This window comes from Mus caroli, chromosome 2, assembly GCF_900094665.2.
Source record: "Mus caroli chromosome 2, CAROLI_EIJ_v1.1, whole genome shotgun sequence".
In the NCBI taxonomy this organism is placed as follows: Eukaryota; Metazoa; Chordata; class Mammalia; order Rodentia; family Muridae; genus Mus; species Mus caroli.
Genome location: NC_034571.1, coordinates 62,913,353 through 62,934,131, shown reverse-complemented (window position 1 = coordinate 62,934,131; position 20,779 = coordinate 62,913,353). Strand labels below are relative to the sequence as shown.

At 45.0% G+C, this 20,779-nt stretch overlaps 1 protein-coding gene across 2 annotated transcripts in view; it reads left to right on the top strand.

The window, feature by feature from the left end:
* The window catches only part of Stk39 (serine/threonine kinase 39), a 260,743-nt gene that overhangs the window by 82,109 nt on the left and 157,855 nt on the right, over window positions 1-20,779 (top strand). For both annotated transcript variants that reach the window (XM_029470615.1, XM_021156379.2), the window contains exons 6-7: window positions 18,520-18,629; window positions 18,955-19,056. In XM_029470615.1, the coding sequence (XP_029326475.1) occupies window positions 18,520-18,629; window positions 18,955-19,056 (212 nt within the window). The remainder of the gene's footprint in view (window positions 1-18,519; window positions 18,630-18,954; window positions 19,057-20,779) is intronic.

The window sequence follows — 20,779 nt, the reverse complement described above, 5'->3', positions numbered from 1 at the left end:
GTTTGTAAGGGATGGAGGGTAGCTGTCGTGAAATAGATAAATCATGTACTGTCTTTTAAGAGTGTATCTGGGCTGCCCTTCTCTAATGGACACATCCTTACAGAATGCCTGGGACTGAAGCCTGGGTGAATCTTGGCTCGATCTGCAGATAAATAATGCTATTTTAGCACAGAACCTTTTGGTAATGATCTGATTTTCAATTTTCTTACATCTACCCGAATAGCTTTTCTTTTATATACCTGCAAGAAAAGACACTTGGAAAATTGTTTTTGATTGAGTTTGAAATTTTAAAACATTATATAAGTTTCTAGTTTTATATTACTACTGTGTGCTATTGAGTGACCACATCGGGTGAGCACGTCCCATGCCTGGCTCCTGTCATGTTGTTGTTTTGAGTTATAAGAATATCTTGATAGTCTTGGCATAGAAGGTAGGCACATCCATCTTTTCTCTCGTTTTGCCCCAGTTCCTTGCCGGTCTGCCCCAGCCACGCTTTCGGCCATCGCTGTCTCTTTGTGGTGGTGGTTTTGGCGGGACAGTCCTTCCCTGTAGTAGACTGTTGCTGCCATTTCTCAGAGTACAGCCTCTGTCTCCCAGCAATTAAATGTTAGCTGCCATGGCTAGCACTGTCTTTGGTGAGAATCATGGATGCAGCCTCTGTTAGTAAGTGTGTTGGGGAGTCAGCTTAATTGGCTTAATTTTGAGTTGTAGGAAGAACCCTATGTCTTAGCATAGATCTTTGAACATTCCTCATTATTTGACAAAAATCAACCGTAGCACCTAATTCTAGGCAAAAGTCTGTTTCAACATAACCTGAAGTTCTAGAGTTATTAGAAAGCACACAGTCTAGGGTCTGTAGAGATGGCTCAGAGTTTATGGCTGTTCTTGTATAGGTTCCAACATCCACATTAACTGTCTTTCTGGGGACCCCAGGGCCGTCTTCTGTCCTCTGGTGCACAGACATACACGCTGGCAAAACACTCATCCACATAAACTCAATAGGAGTCCAGCAAAGAACAAATTCTACCAGAGATGCTAAGCTTTAAAATTTTGGGGTACTGGGGTCAGATGCGAGCCTGGGCAATGCTAAGCAGGTACTTTGCTACTAAGCTTCATTTTCTGCCTCAGCGCTTGCGCTGTGGCTGCCGCTGACTCTGCCTGCCCCTCCTGCTCCCCGTGACGCCTCAGGTGAGACTGGACAGTGGGCAAGCAGGATGCTGACCTTGGCCTCTGTAATTTGATACGTAAAGATCAACTTTTGATTTCTCTTTTAGAGAAGACTTTTTTTTTCTTTGATTTTTTTTTTTTTTTTTTTTTAAGATAGGGTTTCTCAGTATAATAGTCCTGGCTGTCCTGGACTTGCTTTGTAGATCAGGCTGGCTTTGAACTCAGAAAGAGTTCCCAGGTGTTGGGATTAAAGGCTTGTGCCACCACACCCTACTGAGAGAAGATATTTTTTTAGAGATGCAAAAGAAGTTTTTGTTTTTCATATCAAACACATTTTCTCTTGGAGAACATATAATAGAGATTCTCACAGAGAAGGTAGGTTTGGCCAAGTATAGTAGTTGGTTTAAGAAATCTGAAAGCAACTTTGTGCATCAGTTAAGCCCACGGCGCTTTAAAATACTGATTTACACCCACTCTGTGTATTACTTAGGTCATGTCTGTGTGTCCTTTAGCCTCACTTTCCCCATCTGCGAGATGGGGTGACAGTGTTTGTTGTCTCGGCACACACTGGTTTCCTTGGTAGCTACTGAACCCAAATGTGTGGGACTCAGATGATTGGCACTGGAGAGATGGGTCGGTGGCTAAGAGCACTGGATCCTAGCGCCTATGTGGTGGCTCCCAGATGTGGGGTCTAAAGCCCTCTTCTGATGCCCATGGGGCATCAAGTACACAGTAAACACACATGCAAGCAACTCGCCCATACAGATCCAATGACATAATCATAAAAGAGACTCTGGGAGCTGCAAAATGTTCTAGATGGACAAAGGGCCATATTGTAGCCCCGCCCCTTCCCCCTCCCCCATGTAAACACTTCTGTTAAACCATCTAAAGGATTCTAGAAAATAGCAGCTAAGATCTTTACGACTTCAAAGATTTAGTTAATTTTAAGTTTTGTTTGTGAGTGTCTTCATGGCACTGTGCGTGGATGAAAGTCAGCATAATTTTTGCGGTTCTGTCTTTCCACCTTCATGTGATTTCTGGAGATCACATTTGGGTTGGCAGGTTGGCAGGGCACGGACCTTTAGTCATCAAACCATCTTACTGGTCCTGAGACATATTTTCTGTAATTTTAAGGAGATGTATGTGTACAGGAACTTTGCACTCATAATTTCCCATTGCCTGTGGACAGTGTTCAGGTGCTGTTTCTCATCTCATGAGCCCTGGACCTCCCCTGCACAGAGGGAGGTTGTAATTAATAAGTATAGGAAACACTTACAGCAGCCAGGAAAGTGGACAATGGGCAAGAACAGCTGGGTAAGCACACAGTGGAAGTGCAGTTTTGTGCAGAGGAAAAAACTCTCAATGTCATGGGTAGAGAAATCCAGCATCAATGTGTATTGGGGTACCTCCACCACAAAGCAAAGGTCAGTACACTGTCGGTAGCAGTCCCAAGAGTTCCGTCCGTAGCCGAGATGAATCTGGTCCTATCTCTCACACCTAGAGGTACAGTTTGCCCTTGTCTCTGCAATAGCTGAGGTGAGGCAGCTTATGGAAGGCACTCCCATGTGTCCCACTTCACAGCCAATGGCACCGTGTTGACTGCTTCTGGTCAGCCACGGTGGGAGCCGTGAGCGTCTCTGGAGTCGGCAGCATGTCTCTCTGGGAGGGCGCTGTTAATCATTTATTAACCCACAATTACGGCTCTGCTAGGAATCTGCCCTCAAGCTATTCCCATGTATGTTTAGAGTGTTAGAGGCCTAAGCTTATTTGTTGGAGATCTTTTTTGGAAGGGGGTGTAGCCTAGACTTGAACTCATGACAGTCACGCTGCCCCTGCCTCCCAGCTACTGGGGTTCTAGGCATGCACCACCATGCCCAGATAATTTGCTGGAGGATTTGTTTGTGAACGTAAAAGAGGAGATGCAACCCCAGTGTCTCAAGTGTAGTAGACACAGGGGATGTTTCTTATGGGAGGCCCATTCTCCCTGAAGGTTAAGTGAATGAGACAAGGTGAGAGGCAGGATTGCCTTTTGTGAAAGAAGTGGGGAAAACTGAGAGGATGGCTCTGACTGAGTGCATGGATCCAGGGAGTTCAGTTGCACAGGGCTTAGACGAAGCACATCACCTTTTTTAACACTTTGAGTTTTAAACCATACACGTGGCTGACATTATAAAACAGATGCAGCAGCTTAGGAAAGTCAGTCATACACTGCCAACAAACTGGTGTGTGTGTGTGTGTGTGTGTGTGGTCTGTATCTGTATGTGTCTCTGTGTGTGTCTGTGTGAAAGTGTGTGTGCATGTGTGTATGTGTGTGCATGTGTGAGAGTCTGTGTGTATGTACTTGTATATGTACATGTGTGTGTAAGTACAAGTGTGTACCTGTCTCTGTGTGTGTCTGCGTGAAAGTGTGTTTACGTGTGTATATGTGTGTGCATGTGTGTATGTGTGTGCATGTGTACCCATGTGTGAGAGTCTGTGTATGTACATGTGTATGTACACGTGTGTGTAAGTACATGTGTGTATGTGTCTCTGTGTGTGTCTCTCTGTGTATATACATGTTGTAGACCAGAGGTTTATCTTGGGTTTAGTTCCTCGGGTACTGTCCACTTTGGTTTTTATTTTTTTAAAAAAAAAATTTTTAAAGATAGGATTCTCATTGGCCTGGGACATTAGGCTGATTGGCCAGTAAGCCCTAAAAATCTTCCTGTCTCTGCCTTCTCAGAGCTGGGGTTACAAGCAGCAAGCCCCAATACATTTGCCTTTTTAAGGTTTTAGGATCAAACTGAGGTCCTCCTGCTTATGCAGTGGGCATTTTTACCACTAAGTTATCTCCCCAGACGCCCTTATCAGAGAGTTTGAGTGTCTGCCGTAGTAGGAAGGAGCCTTCACACACACCTGTCTTGGCCCCAGTCCTTTTCATTCTTCCACTGCTCCTTCTCGCTCTGTCCTTTCCCTCTTGGTTTTCCTGGCTTTTATTGTTCGTATGGGACAGTCTGGTTTTGCTTTTCTGTCATGTAAGCTGGCATCTTGTGCCTATGAACAGTCTCTCAGCCCTTGGAGAGTGTGGTGTTCTTTATCCAAAAGGCTAGAGTTCTAAAGGCTAGTTTGGAAAACTACCTCAGTTCAGGAAGTGACAGGCAAAATACATGTGAGCAAAACCCGGAAACTGTCCAGTCACAGCAGGTTCCTCGATGAGAGCGGACTATCAGCTGCTTGAAATTCCCAGGCCAGCTTTCACCGACTCCTTGACTTTGGATGAGTTACCAAGCTGAGCCTCTTTAGGACTCATTTCCTTTAGAGGGGATTAAAGAAAATACTGCCTTTTACCATTGCTGGCACACAGTAGGTACACTATAGCCACCAACTCAAGCTGTTGCTATGGTTACTAGTGTTACTTACCGTCATTCCTAACATTCCTGCAGCCAGCAGGACCACACTTGCACTGCCTGGAGGTTATGTATACCTCAGATTTGTCTTAGAAGAGCTTCAACCATGAAAGCCTTTCTGAGTCACAAAAAGGTAAGCTTACCAATATAGAATTTGGAAGGAAAGTCGCCATTAATCTTGAGTTAAGCTGTTTGAGAAGTAAACTGACTTTCCTTGTTTGGGGATGAGACAACCTCTCATTGGAGAGGGTCAGAATAGCAGTCAGTTGCCTTTGAAATGCAAAGACAGGTCAACGCCTGCTTTGTTCTGGCTCTTGGCACTCTGCCAGTCACCTCATCCCATTACTCCTGTCAGCTTGATGATCTGAGCTCTTTCCTGGGTGTCTGGAACACTTTGTCCTTCTCTTTCTCCCAACTGGGATCCTCTGAGGTGAGGTTCCCTGTACTTTTCTTTCTGTCTCAGACCTTAAGGTTCTTTCTTTACCATGAGTGCCTCAGGGAGCTCTGTGGCTCCCGGGAGGGAGAATGGGGTGTGGAAGGGGACGAGGTGAGGGGTGGGGCTGGGTTCAGGAGGACACCTGTAGAAAGAACCTGTGTTTGGTGGCTCTGAGGATCAGCTGGGTTGGGGCAGGAAGGGCCAAGCTCTGTGTGTGCCTGGCACACAGTGAGGGCTTGTTCCAGTCCTTCCGTGTTTCCTGCTAGGCTTTTTTCATAGTACCTCCATGAACAGATCGGCCCTATCCTGCATGTCTGGTGTGGTCCAACAGGTATTTAACTAGCAGTTTCCACACCTTTGGAGCTCTAGCTTTCTGGAATTATCCTTACATTTCCTCCTTGTTCTCTGAACTGAGCACAGTGTTGTATTTGTGCAGAATTTAAAGTGTCAATTTAAAAACTGGAGGTAACACACGAATATAAGGTTATTGTTTTACAGTGCTGCCAGGATGCAAGGAGGAGCTGCTCTTCCTGACCCACCAGAAGAAGGCATCCCATTACAGGTGGTTGGAGCCACCATGTGGTTGCTGGGGATTGAACTCAGGACCTCTGCAAGAGTGGTCATTGCTTTTAATCTCTGAGCCATCTCTTCAGTCCTTGGTTTTATTTATTTAGTTAGTTTTATTCTATGTATATTGGTGTTTTGCCTGCCATGTGTGTTGGTTCTCTGGAACCGGAGTTATAAACAGTTGTGAGCTGCCTTGTGGGTGCTGGGAACTAAACCTAGGAGTTTAACTGGCTCCTCTGCTCTTAAACGCTGAACCATCTCTCCAACCCCAACACCACACAACACTCTTAAGATTAATAAAAGTTGCCGCCTGGTAGTGACACACACCTAGAGTGGCAGAGGAAGCCAGAACTCTGTGAGTTCAAGGCCAATCTGGTCGACAGAGCAAGTTCCAGGGCAGCTAGGGCTACACAGACACCTGACCCCCATGTATGTAAAAGTCAGCTTTTGTGTCATGATTAAAAACCAGAGTGGGTAATCTCAGGATTAAATAAAATGCCTTCCACTCTGTATGCTGCTCTTGGAACGCCTGTGTGTCACTCTGTCACAGTAAAGGTAGACTGGATGTCTTAGGAAGTGAAACAAATAGGTCTTCCCACAGTATGTGATAAAAGGGGGTGTAATTGTTTGAGAATTGTGCTCTTCCCACGACTTGCCATTTATTTACTAATTTGATGCTCTGTCATATTGTCACAGAAAGTGCAGTGCTTTGTCTGGCAAGTGACTAAGCCTGTTTGTCCAGAATTCATGAGAGAGAGAGCGTGTGCATTCAAGAGAGTATTTCAAGCAAACACAAATGAATAATGAACAGGTCACTTTGGGGTGGTCAACTACAAATCTATTTACTGTAGGATACTGTGGCCTATTATCCTTACTGTCGTGTAAAAATGTGGATTTAAAAATCTGATGGTTTTGTGTGTTTTCCCAACAGTGTCTTCCTGTTGAGCCATGGTAGAGTCTGTGCGATCCAGGCTGGCCCTGAACTCCCAGCTCTCTTGCTGTCTCAGCCTCTCGTGCTGGGATTCCAGGCATGTGATATGTCACTATCACCAGCCTTAAAACATGATTTCCAAAGCCCTTCCTAGATGCATAGTGGTGTATCGTATTTGACAGATGTTATGCTCATACACACACATGCTTTGCCATTTAGGGGTATGTACACTGTGGCCTGGATGTCTCTGGGTCCCCTGTAAACTCATGGTGGGACCTCATTACCACTGGGACTCCTGAAGTGCAACAGGTCTTGTGGTGGGGATGAGTAGCTGTCTAAAGGAGGCTGCAAAGAGATGCTCTTTCAAAGAGGTGCGTCCGGCGGTGTGAAGACACATCCTTCACTTGCTGCAGCACTACCAGAGAGCAGGGCAACACCAGACTGGATGCACTGGTGTCTCATGTCGGATTCCCAGCCCTCTGAGCATTGTGAAACAGATTTCTGCTTCCTTTAAGCTCCCTGGTGGAAAGTTTATTGTAGACTTATGGACACCAACCAATGTCTGTGAAGGTTTGTTTCCGGTCTCTAGACCTTCTGTAACAGAAAAGTTGAGTCCTACTGGGCTGAGCAGCACAGGACACTGGAAATTTCCCCCCCACAGCAGCCTGAACCTAACAGAGTGCATCCCATTTAGCCGGTTTGATTTCCTTATGCTCTGCTTGCTGGGAGGCAGATGGTGCTCTTTTCAGCCTTAGACCCAGGGTCAGCTTCTGCCTGAGTTTTGAAGACTGAAATCTCCCTAACAAAAATGGCCAAGAGAAGCTTGCTAGGAAATGTCTTTTCAGTGCATTGCCTGCTGGTTCTGGTTCTGCCCTCTGGGTATTCAGAGCCAGCACACACCAGGCCAGAGGTAAGGGAAGCTTGTTCAGGTGGGGTGGGGATGCAGGTCTTGTCCAGGTGGGGTGGGTACATAGGTCTTGTCCAGGTGGGGTGGGTACGCAGGTCTTGTCCAGGTGGGGTGGGTATGCAGGTCTTGCGTGCTGGGGGAGGAAGGAGCCTTCTCTGGAATAGTTTTCCATATTATAGCTTTCTTTATTCAAGGGGTTATAATGGCTATTTGTAAATGTTGGAGAGTGGACAGGGTTTTCGGGGTGAATGTCCATTATTGGCTGGGCTGAGCTGCTGGGAATGCTTCGTTGACATGAAGAAGAGTTCCAGGTGCCTGCCTGGCATGTCCTTACAGGAAGAGAGGAAACTTAACCTGTAATTTGGCCATCAGGCTAGTTTCAAGATAAGATTTTCAGGGGTTTGGATAGGTCTCCACCTACTCTTGTCCAAGGCCCCCCTGACCCGCACAGTGCTCCACAGTGCATTGGTATTATTCTCAGGGAAAGAACGGGGACTGTGTGTGACTGATGTTTTAATCCTACTCGGGCTGGGGTATTTGTGTTCCTTCTGACTTCCTTGGACTCTGAGGGAGGTTGCTGAAGGTTCATGAGATGTTTCTTGTGTTGTGGGGAAGAGAGAGGCTGGTGCTTGCAGCAAGGTAATATGGAAACTCTATCTGTCCCGGAAGCAGCCTTTGGTGAGTATGGGCATTCTCTGAAAGGAAGTGAGTCTCAGTGAGTAGTTGCTGGCAGTGTATGTTTTGTATTGATTGACACCATGGCCCAGAGTGTGAGCTCTGACACTCACTGGGAAGCCTACTTGGAAGATGTGGTTGCTCGTTCTGGGCCTGTAACCATGTAGTCTGTACGTATCTGTGATAATGAAACACCAGAGCACAGTTAAAACATCCCATTTTGCAGTCAGCTAACTGTTGCCGGCTTGTGGGAGGGGGCGGGGCTTTACCTTTTTGCAGTGTTGCAGGATGTCAAGGAAGTGGTTAAAGGGCAGGGCTCCATGCTCTGCCCGACCTCCTACCCCCATTCCTTTGCTGTTCCCCTTTGTTTGCCCCTATCATTTCCCATTCTGAATGAGGGAAGAGTCCACTGTGTACTGCCCCGGTCACTTCCTAGCCTACAGTTTAAAACAGATTGCTACAACAAATAAAGATACCCCCCCACACACACACACCCATGACTGTGCAGAAGAGGGGGGACCTGCCTGTGGCTGTGTCTCCTCTACACATGCTCCTGGTCTTCAGGACCCTCTCTGCTTTGCTAACACCATCTACCCTACACCTCTAGTTCTGGCAGCCACTCCTTGTGAAACCCTTCCCACCCTCTCCTTCACTAATCCTGCCTCACTTGTCTGAGCCCCTAAGAACTTTGAACATGGTCTCTGCACACCCTCACTTGATCTAGCCTGTGGTACCCTGTGGAAACTGGGTCGCTCCTTTTCTTTCTTCCTTCCAAACCAGGTAGCTCCCAAAGGTAGAAACTCTGTTGTTTAAGGCTACTTTACCAGAGAGTGCCTGACAGGAGGCAGGGGTTTAGGAAGGCTTGGTGACTGTGATCTGACTGGGACACATGATGGAGGCCCCACTTCCTTGCAAGTCAAGGAGCCTGTGGGTGGTATAAGGCACAATTGATATATTAACTGAATAAGCTTGTATAACAACGGGCCAGGGCAGAGGTGAGAGAATTTCAAATATCTAGACACATATGCACTTGCATTTTCCCCTAAAGCTGAATGTGGGTTTTTGTTTTAGAGACAGGCTTGCTCATTTGTTGCCCACCTGTTCTTGAACCCAGAATCTTGTTTTCACCTCCTAAATGCAGGGATTGCAGCAGGTAGGCCAGTGCACCTCACCAAAGATAGCTTCTTAATGAAAGAAACAAAAAAACCTTTTACTGTTGCTTTGCCCTGAGTAACTATGGATTAAATAGTGAATGAAATCCTACGGGCGTGAAGCAGAGAAAACATGGATATTGGGTGTGCCTAGAAAATAAGAGTCCACAGATGGGTTAGAAGCTGTGGTGGCTATGAGTTGCTTTGTAGTCAACCCAAATACTTGCTTTGAGATTCAGGGATAGTTCATTATCATGTAAATTATGGTATGACTAATTATAAGAAAAATCTCAGAGACTAGGTTTTTAAATTACTTTTATTAGTAAGGAGGGTAAGTTGATGTGACTTCTTGGCTTGGGGGATTTTGATAGATGATGATATTTGGTGAAACCTCTCGCCTGAGCCCAGGGTGCGATCAGCTCTGGAAATGTGGTTTTCCTTCCGTTCTAGCTGTATGCCATCAGCAAGAGGCACCTGGGACAGACCGTGAGCGGCTTCCCCCCCTTGGCAGCTGCTAGGATTAGCTTGGGCAATAACTCAAGAAAGCTTACAGGGTGAATCCAGCAAGGAAGAAGCACTTTGCCCTGCTTCCTGCTGGAGTCCTTCCTCAGCTGTGTGCACTCAACTGCGTGGGGTGGGGGTGGGATGGAGGGGTGGGTTGGGGGTGGGGTTGAGCATCAGGGAAGTAGATGGGATGCTGTCTCTTTCCCTCTCTCCCTTTCTGCCTTCCTTCTCTCCTTTTCTCTGTTCTTTCCTTCCTTCTTTTTAGGGCTTTAATTATCACCAGTAACTTTCATATATTATAAAAACAGTAGAGATCTGAGCAAAACTAGAGTCTTAGAAAAAAAAGACTAAGTTTGAGTCTATTAGTACATGATTTTTTTTCATTTATTTTCCTCATTTTTTATTTGTTAAGGTCTGTTCTGCCCTTGGCAGAAGGTGAATGTTAGATGCTCAGGGCTCAGTGTATCTTAAAGGACTAGTTGACATATATCAATCAAGCATTTGCACACGGTCCTCTAAGTTGACAGAGTCACAAACAGTGGGAATATTCTTGCCATCAAGGACAGAGTGAAAGTGAAACAGGCAGGACATGTTTAACTGTAAGATAGTACATGTACCTGTGTTTACATGTGTGGGGTGTGCATTTGTTCATGTTACCGGCAGGAGGGTATTCATGGATGTGCACGTGAGTGGGGGCCATAGCTCAGCTTCCAGTGTCTTCCCCATACGTCCTCTTCCTTATTAGTCTTCTCAGTGTGGTGTGTGCATGTGTGTGCACATGGGCTTGTATGGTTGTGCTTGCCCTCGCCTGCCCCTTTGGAGGCAAATGAGGTTAGTGTTTGGTGTCTCCATCCATCCCTTTCCACCTTACCTTTTTGAGACATGGTCTGCACTGAATCTCGACTTTGGCTAGGCTAGCTGCCTCAGGTTGCCAAGTGAGAACCTGATAAATTGCAAGGAGAGCTTAAAAATACCGAGTAACCGAGTCTCATGAATACTATTAATAATTAGTTGTTTTACGTGTGCGAGTTTTCCTTATTGCAGATTTGAAATCCTGCAGATTCTTTGAATATTTTGCTATCCTCCATTAATCCTTCTTAGAACTTTGCAAAAAAAAATGATGTCAGTTGTTTCCTTGAGTGCTTGTGGCAACTGGGGCTATTCTCACCACCTCGCAGAGGGTCTGACTCTTTCAAATGTACAGATGGGTGGTTGTGGTTTCATCGAAGCTTCTGGTAATGGAGCCAGTTCAGCAGAGATTCCCCTGAAAAAGGCCACCTGCGGGTGTATAAATGTTGCATTGGAAACTTATAAGCATTAATATTTGATCTAAGATGCACGTGCCTGTCCTTTTGGATATGGCCGGCTGCAGACCCCCGTGACTTCAGAAGGGTGACTCTGGCTTTGGAAATGATCCTTGTGTAGTGTGTTTATCTCAGAGCAGTGTTGGCTGCTCCACAGAGCAGGCCTCAGTGCTGAGGGATCCCAGCACTGCTGAGCCGTTACAGACTTGTGTGTGGAAGTTCAGTCCGTCAGAAGGTCATGCAAGCAGATTGCTCTCGTGTCTGTCTCCTCAGACTGCCCTTGTAGTGCCTGTGGTGGAGCCCCCACCACCTCAACCTCCCATAGGAACTTTTAACTCTATATTTTCTGACAGTTCAGCTGCTCCAGGGATCAGTTCCTTCAGCTGGAAAATAAGGAGAGTTGACAACACGCTCTCCAAGGGCCTATCTCTTATCAAAACGTTTGCGGGGAATCCTCATTAACTGTAAGCACTAAAGACCTTTCCAGCCCTGTTTTAAATCGTACAAACCAGCAGATCATTTCAGGCATGGAGGAGGATGTGATTAAGCCTGGTTTTGTGTCTGTGGCTACCACTGTCAGAATGTCTTTAAATTAGCCTTTCTGTGCACTGGGAAACATGGTTTTCCTCTGTTCACAGTAAGAGTCATATTCAATAGGAAGTTGACCGTTGATTGGTCTATCATTGTACGGGAGAAAAACTGGCTTTTGCCTGGACCTTCAACATGGCTGGACTAAGACTCCAGTTTCCTTGCCACATTGGAAGGAAACTGGTTGGTGGAAATACGGAGAATCTGCCTAGATGATACCCTGAGTCTGGGTATGCTTGCCTTCTGTTTACTTTATTTTCACATTTAAAAGTCTTCCTTTCAGGAACGTAAAAGCATGGCATCTAGTTTCTCCTCTTATTTTGCTGTCAGAAAAAGTGAAATTGTCATTGTCTGCTGTTTCCAAGACCACCAGGAGTGCCCTTCTCTCTCACTCATTGATGGGGAACGTGCATTTGTCCAGAACAGCTGACAAGTGACCCTCCAGGGCCCAGACTCCGGAAATTCCACAGGATCACGGTTTTGGAGTGTGAATACCTCAGCCACTATCCTATGGATGGCGGCCTCAGCGAGTAATGTCAGACCAGATCAGTGAGCACCATTTGCTTGTAAGAGGGAGAAAGGGGCCTGGTGGCAGGCAAATGGTGGGGGCAGCAGTGATGTTTTTAGATGATTCCGCTATTCCTCCACACTCCCCAGACTATGGTTCTCTATGGAGCAGGGCAGGTGGCAAGCAAGCAATTGATGACTAATTGTAGCTCAGTTGCCAAGACGATTATCAGGTCCCTTAAAAGACGAGTGGGCTCACGGTTATTGGTGTGAGGAGATGACATTTTACCCTTAGTTCGGCAGTGTCCTCACGAGTGGGAAAGATCGGGGCTGTAACCTTCTGTGTGGAAAACAGTCACCACAGCTTCTCTCCCTGTACTGAGCCTCTCCGCTGAGCAGCTGTTAGTGATGGGCAGTTGACAGGAATGTGGTTAGACATTATTTCCAAGCTTCTGAATCCCTGTAGAGATGTGACTGTGCTTGGCTACTTGGCCTGCTGGATGCAGTGGGCATAGTTGAGAGTCACTGGATTAGGCAGTTGACTGTCACATGTCACTTACACTTGTGTTGCCCTTGGATGTACTGCATCACAAACTATGTGACCTTATGGGCACATATACTTTTCCCTACATTCTCTTTTCACGGCTATAGCTCTAGTCTTCTAAGAGGTGAATGGGGGAAGCTGGAGAGTTGTGGTGCACTGCGGTCTTCCAGGCACAGTGATTGGCTAGGAAACCTCAACTTTGGTGCCCAATCAGTCAGCTGAGCATCTTGCCCTCGTGCAGATTCTGATCCAGTGACTTCGGACTGGGACCTGAGACCCTGCATTTCTGAGATGCTTCCAGGTGACGCTGCTCATTCCAGTCTCTGGACTACATACACTCTGAGAGTCTAGACTGTAGAGCTTTAAAGATAGCTCTCTTTTCTATTTCCTAGAAGTGTGCTGTTCCGATCAAGGTTGTGGAATTATTGCTACAAATAGCAAGCAAAAGTTAGACTTTGCTTTCCGTGTGTGCTCCATCCCCCTTGAGACACTTCTGCAATTACTCATCTTGAGTTATGCCCCTGGCATTAAGAGCTGTGCTAATGCTGGAGCTGTTTTATAATAAAAAATTGCAATGCGTAGTCAACTGTTTTCTTGCTGATTTTTTTTTTCTTAAAACCAAATCCTTTTGGGGATTGCAGCAACTCTGGTCTTTGGTGTATTTGTTAACTCTTGGTGGCCAGGCAGTGTGGCAGTGCATTCGGTTGGGTTGGAGGGAGACAGGGGACTGTAAGTGTTAAGTCTTTGGGTACAAGTCCTAGAGTTGTTGTCTAACAGGAGATTAAGCATCAAGGACATTGGAATAGCTCCCGTATCCAGGAATCTTGACCACATGGTTTCGCAGTTGCTGCAGGGCATCGTGAAGGTCACGGTCTCTTTCCTGCTTCCTTGCTAGGTCTGCTGTGTTGTGTCTGGGTGAGCACCATACCTCTGTGTTTCTGACCCTGCTCGCCAGAACCCAGGCACTGCTCTCCGGGCCAGGAGCACCTGCCTTCTTTGGCTGCTGTTGCATCTGGCACAGGAAGAGGAGTTTGGGAGGCAAAGGAGCCCATTTAGGTGCGGGCCTTCCCACAAGAGCTCTCAGTCTGCTCCCCTTGCAGTCTGCTCCCCTCGGATCTCACTTGGTATCTTCTTACCTCCCCAGTCACTGTGCATGTGGCCCTGTGGCAGGCAGTTAGGCTCATTTTAGTGACTCTGCTGAAAAGCCACTGTCAGGATAGAGGGAAAAGTTTTCTAGAAGGAAAGGAGCCCTGTTAAGTGCAGGTGGCTGCTGTCCCAGGACTTGACCGCATCTGGGCTCTATCCCCTTTGCTATGAATTCTGAGAGTGGTGTTTGAGTTCTTTTGAGCAGCGTTCTGAAACCCAGAGATTTGGTGCTCACTTGGACACTTAAAGTGTCCCCTCTGCCTCCTTCGAGGAAGTACTGCCCCAAACTCTCCTCTGTTCTTTAGCTGCAGCTTTCCCAGCTGATAGGAAGGAGGTTGTGGCCTCCGGCTTTCCACTTAGACTTGGCTCTCAGTGCCCGGAGGCCCGAAGGCATTTTGAGGATGGCACGGCTCCAAGGAAGGTAGATGTCGCTGTGATCTAATTCATAAGCACAGATAAACTGGTGGACAAAGACCAGATTTAATCACTCATTAGGAAAGTGAAACAACTGGTTGGTTACTTGGTCAGTTCTAGAAGCTGGTGGCACCTGGCTGGCTCTTGTGACAGTTGGGGAACCTCACCTTGGGAAGAGGCAGTACAGGAAGCTGACTGGCTCCTCAGGCATGCTGACTTCTGGCCTTGGAGGAGTTTCCTCATTCCCCAGTGCCAATCTTGAGGGGGTTGGAGAGTTGATCAGAGTTTCAAGGTCAAAACTCTACTTTAGGAAGAATGACTTTAGGAAGAATTTGTACAGTGGATCACACTTGAAAGAGGCACACCTACACCTGACTCTGTAGTTGTGGAAACCACGCCTCTCCCTGGTCCTGCTTTTCTTCTGTCTCTAAGAAATGGGGGCAAAGGGGCAGCTGAGCGTGATCTGCTGTTGTTATTATTATTCATGTCTATTGCCCCATGCAAAGGTCACTCATGCATTTCCTCACGTCTGGTCACCCTGGAAAGGCAGTTGTATCTGAAGCACAGCTTTGTAAGCTCATGGTGTCTATCGAGGCCCAGGCCTTGCCTTACCGAGGCCTTGCCTTACTGAGGACTGAGCAAGATCCACTAATGCTGGCAAATATCTCAGGGCACATTGACACTGCCCCCCACCCCAGTATACACAGCACAAGAAACATGAGATACATTGTTAAAAACCACATGCTATAGTTAGTTGGTTCCTAACAGAACTGAGATGAGTTCGAATCTGTTTTTTATATCTGTTACTATATAGGTTGCACAGTAGTGATTTAAGCCACAATGTCCTCTCTGTGCTTGTTGGGGGTCTGTCAGTTTAAGGAACCTGTAGGGCTCAGAGAAGCCAACACTCCGGTGGGGCTGAGGATGTTAACTAGGTATTCAGAAGTGCATTTCAGTTGACAGCCACTCATATGGGGGTTGGAGAAATTAGAAAACAAAGCAAAATAAAAACAAACAAACAAACAAAAAGCCCCATCACTAAAAACTAACAACCAAAAAAACCCATCTTCAGGTTCACTTATTAAGAGATTGTTTTTGATGACACGAAGAGAACATTTGACTGGAGAACCGGGAACTCCTCTTTCTGAGATGTGTAATCACAATTTGGCCTTTACGCTGGGCAAGCTTGGACATTAACATTAATCCCCCTATGCTTAATTTTGATCTTCGCTTTCTTGTAGAAGGACTGTGATTTTATTTTCTGCCCTCTGTCGCTGTGTTCTTTGGCAAGTCTTGAGTCTTCTAGTTCCTTCCTCCTTTTGGATTCCAGTATCCACTAAGTCACGGGTCCTACTCTGTTAACTGCACCGTGAGTTACAGCTGCCTGTCCGTCACCCGTTTCCCCCCCCCCCCCCCCCCCCCCCCCCCCCCCCCGCCGGCCCCTTTCCTTTCCTAAGCAGTTTTGAGTCTCTGTTGCTAGAAAAACATGTGCGTGATTTCTGACTCAAGGATGTCTGGTCACAATCAGCTGTATGCTGGCATCCCTAGGAGAACCCAGTTTCTCTCCACTGTTCTGCCCCCCACTTGTTCTCGCTGTCACATGTATACTGTCTGAACAGAACAGAATATACCTGTTTTCCTGTTTGTATAAGTGCACTGTGTTCTTCTGTCAGAGAGCTGTTTCTCAGTAGTATACATTGTTCTATGTATGTATTAGCCACACATAGTTACAAATTGTATCTATCCTGCAGTTGTAGGGCTGAGTGGATGGTAGAGTTGATGTTTTATGCTCTGGATTTTTTCCTTTTTTTTTTTTTTTTGAGCTCTAAAAGACATTTAACCATCTGTTTTTGGCTTTAAAGTAGATGTTCACAGCTGAGGCTGTGAACAAGTACGTGACACATATGAGTCATGGAAGATACATTGAAGAGGCATTGTCAATAGTTAATTGCTACTATGTATCTTCCTCTGCTTGTTGTCTTCTTCTTCTTCTTCTTCTTCTTCTTCTTCTTCTTCTTCTTCTTCTTCTTCTTCTTCCTCTTCCTCTTCCTCTTCCTCTTCTTTTTGCTTTTCAAATGTATAAGGTAAGCAGGTAGAATTTTAAGGAATTGAAGACTAATAACTATAGTTTAGTTGGATCACATCTTTAAATATTGCCTTTAGTGTAAGAATTTAATATTTCCCCAAAGCGGCCTTTTATCCGCATTATTTATAGATAATATATATATATATATTCAGTATTATATGATAAGATTATTTCAATAAAAATTAAGTGTTGAATTCTCTGTTGAACTTCATGTGGGAAATATAAGTTAAATTAAAATTTATATTTTTAAAAGCCTTAGAATAGTCAGTCATGGGTAACAGGTACTTTCAAATGACAGTTCACTTGATTCCTCTGTGAGCTACTGTGGTATAGTCATCCAAAGAATTTCAGAGTAGGCTCTGTATATGTAAATTAAATTGTATGGCATTTTTTTTCGAAATATAACTTACATTCATTATTAACATGCAAGTAGCAGTGTATCAAATATGCCATTTCCTAATTTTCAGTTCATTTGCTTGTAACTGATGTCCTGCTGGGAGATGAATATGTTTAACTGTAACTAAAGCCAACATATTTGTACTTATGGGGCTAGTTACAGTCTTACTAAATTATACTGCTGTGTTACAGTGCCGGAGGTCTAAAGCAAACCCGCATATGCCTTTGGTGTAGGTTTGTACTTGAGGTAGTTCTTTGTAAGTCCTGACAGTCAACAAAGGGAACCAGCAGAAGAGAATCCGGTCAGAGCAGCGTTGCAGTGATCATACTGCAGAGCAGCCTGCGATGTGTGTTGGCTTGCACCCTTTTTTGGCAGACAGAGTCTTACTATGTAGCCCTGGCTGGCCTGTACCTCCAAGTGCTGGGGTTAAAGGCATGTATTGCTACACCCTGACCTTTCTATCGACCATTTCACTCTCTGGGCATTCTTGATGTGACTGTTACTCAAGAAGTAACTATTCTAGTCCTGAGGAGTTGGCACCTTAATTTACAACCTGCTTTTACTCAATATGCAAAAATGTAAATGACGATGCATGCATTAATAAGCAGCAGCTGTTCACTGCTGTCAACTATAGAAGCTACTTTTGCAGATTTGTCTATATGCATATCTAGTATACCAAAGTAATCTCACACTCCAAATTTCTAATATGCAATGGGCGTTGGGAAGAGTTTGATGGTTTTGGCCAGTGTGACAGCTCCCTGGGTAAAAGTGATTGTCTCCTAAGCCTGAAGGATATGAGTCCGATCCCTGGAAGTCACGGTTGAGAGCCCTATATGAAGACGTGATCCCAGTGAGGAAAACCTGCAAGTCTGCGGCTTGCCAGGGAGGAGCTGTAGTCTGTAGCACTGCAGAAGCAGCCTTGATACTGTGGAAGATGAGAAGCAACTCTGACAAGTGGCCTCTGACCTCCACAAGTACAGCATGTGCATACACCCCTACACTGGATAAACTTAAGTGCACACCACAAGCATGCACACACACAGACACGTGTCCTCACGCACACATGTACCTAATCAATGAAGTCAAGTAAGAGATACATTTAATTCTACATATCACTCCATCCACACTTAATGAAAATTATCCAGGAAACACTAAGGGAACGGAGAGAGAACCAGTCTTTGCTGACTCAGCCCTTCCTTTGAGCAGCCACTTGCTTAAGGACAAACTTAAGCTTGTTGTGAGCGTTGGGCACCTGATATGTTGGCGTGCTTGTATGATTTTGGCCAAGGTATTAATATATACTATTTAGTCTAGGACATGATGGTATGGGATGAATTCATTTTTTTCTTTGTAATATTAACATTTTGAGCTTGGTAACTTAGAATTAAATAGGCTAGAAAATCACAATAAAATATAAAAACAACTATATTACATACTGCTCTTACTTCAAAAGATCTTAGATAAAACCCAAGACATTTTATATTCTGGGATTTTGAAATGTGTTTATGTTTTCATTGCAATTAAAGGAAACGGTGACTTTTTGTACCTGTTTAGTAGAAAACTTCCAATGGTTTGGTGAGCTTGCCTGGCCCATGGCCTCTGATAGCATGCTCTGCAGGGTAGAGAATGGCAGGTGGCAGACAGCAGGGCAAGCCTGGCATATTTCTGAGACCCTCCACGAGTGTGTTTACAGCCCATCCATCACTACCTAGGGCTCAGCAGGGAGAGATGAGAATTGATATCAGAATTGATGAGCCACGTGGAACATAAATTAAGGTGGGTTTTTGTTGTTGTTGTTGTTCTTTTCAGATTTTGGAGTAAGTGCATTCTTAGCAACAGGGGGTGATGTTACACGGAATAAAGTCAGAAAAACATTTGTTGGTACTCCATGTTGGATGGCCCCTGAAGTCATGGAACAGGTAAAAAAAATTACCTTGGTTGTTATAGTACAGGAATACATATCACTAATATAGCTATATTGAGTATGTCTAATTAATCTAACATAAAACAGATCTGATGCACTGCAGGTGTTAATATTTCATTTCAATCAACTATTATAGTAGAATATGTCATACATACAGTGTAGATTTAAATTCCTGATTGCTAGCTAGCCCTTCACAAGCCACACTGACATTTTATAAACAGCTTTGGCTATCTGACACAGTAGTAGATGTACTGATGTGTAACAGGCCTGCTACATGATTGTGAGTTATTTGTTTTCTTCATCTTCTTTTTCCTTTTTAGGTGAGAGGCTATGACTTCAAGGCTGACATGTGGAGTTTTGGAATAACTGCCATTGAATTAGCAACTGGAGCAGCGCCTTACCACAAATACCCTCCAATGAAAGTAATGACGCCGGGGAGACTCATAGGGTTGGAGCTGTGATGGGTTGGTGGAGGGTGGGGATGGGGGCATGGCTTCTTCAGGTCTCCTGAACATGCTTATTTTTCGCTTAGACTTGTGGGGGTTCTCAGGGGAATTCGGCCAAGTTGAAGGCTGACTCACGTTCTCTAGCGCTGACAGAACCGGTGTATGCCAGGCACTCTGCCTCAGTGCAGCTAGATGCGTGCCTCTGCCCTATCGACTCTTGAAAGAGCAGGATGATCTCAGGTCTCCCAGCACGGTCTAAGAGTGTATTAGAGGGCTGTTCCATTTGCAGATGGGTCCCAGGCTGCTTCCTTTTTTTCTTTTGAAAATAAAGATCATCTATTCCATTTTGAGCCTGCACCCAGAGCGTGGTGTTGTGGCTCATCTGATGGAATGAGTCACGGTGTTTTGAGGCACCATATACTTTGGGTACTATTTTCAGGTTTTTGTTATTCTCCTATCTGCTCTACCTCTGAGATAGAGGCAGCATTTCTAATTTTCCCCAAGTAGACTTTGTCTTGAGGCTGCCGTTGTTCAGGGCAAATGATGAAGATGTTTCATCAAAACTCTGGTCTATGCTGGTTTTATTTTTCAACTTTTCGTCTTTAGAAATTTTAAAAGGACAGAAATCTGTTCATAAATAGATCCCCTAACTCTAGTGGTGCTTATAAAGTGAGCAGTGGGGTGGAGCCTAGGGATAGAGCCAGTGCTTAGGGAATGTGAGGTTTGGGATTGAGCCCTGTTTGTTTTCTAAACTCCCCCGCCCCCCACCCACGCCTCCGTGTACTTTCTTATTGTAGGAAACTGCATAGTGCCAATAGAAATAGCAAAGAACAAATGATCTCTTTTAATGTTTTAGTGGTGTTACTTTCCTACTTAAAAACAAAACAAAACAAAGAAAAACAAAGCAAAAAATAAACCCTATTTTTTTCATGGTTTTCCCAGGACTTCCTTGTGTCTGTTTCTGTCTAAGATTTTAATATAGTTAAAATGTCAGTGATATACTCAATGCATGTACACGCAACTCTTTATGATCTCTTTTAAGCAGAAAACTTGACGTTGACATGTAAATCATAGAAGAGATTTTTTTTTATGGAAAATATATCAGAGGAACTGGAGAACTTCCTCTTTTATCCATCATTTATGTTCTCTGTTTCTTTCTCTCCCGGTCGGTCTCCCGTGTTTTTCCCACATGAGTCTGGAGAGGCACTTGTTAATCCCAGCTTGTCGCTCGCTCACCGGGAACTTCTTTCAGGAGCTCTCAGGAAGCCACGTTCTCCTTCTGGCTGTTGTCTTTCACAGACAACAGTCACTTTTAACATTCATCTATTCACACGCCTCAAAGTCTTCCAAAGGAGTCTTGACGCGTATAGCATTTGCATAAATTAGGCCTGATTTATGCATTAAGGAGGTTCATTCATTTTGTAGGTCAATAGCATGCTATACAGTCTACTCGCTTTTAATAAACGCTCCGCTTAGTGTGAAAGTTGAATTATTTCCTTTTGACTTGAAACTGTACTTTGTTTGGATATGATTATAGTTTTTTTGTAACTTATGGTTATGATCCCGACCATCAGTGTCTTATTACTTCATTTTTTTTAACCAGTCCCCTATAGCAGTTTTCTCATGTTGTGTTCCCTTTACCTCCTGGGAAGCCCTGGCTTTATTTTTAGGGTTGCTGATATGTTGCGGGGGGGTGGGG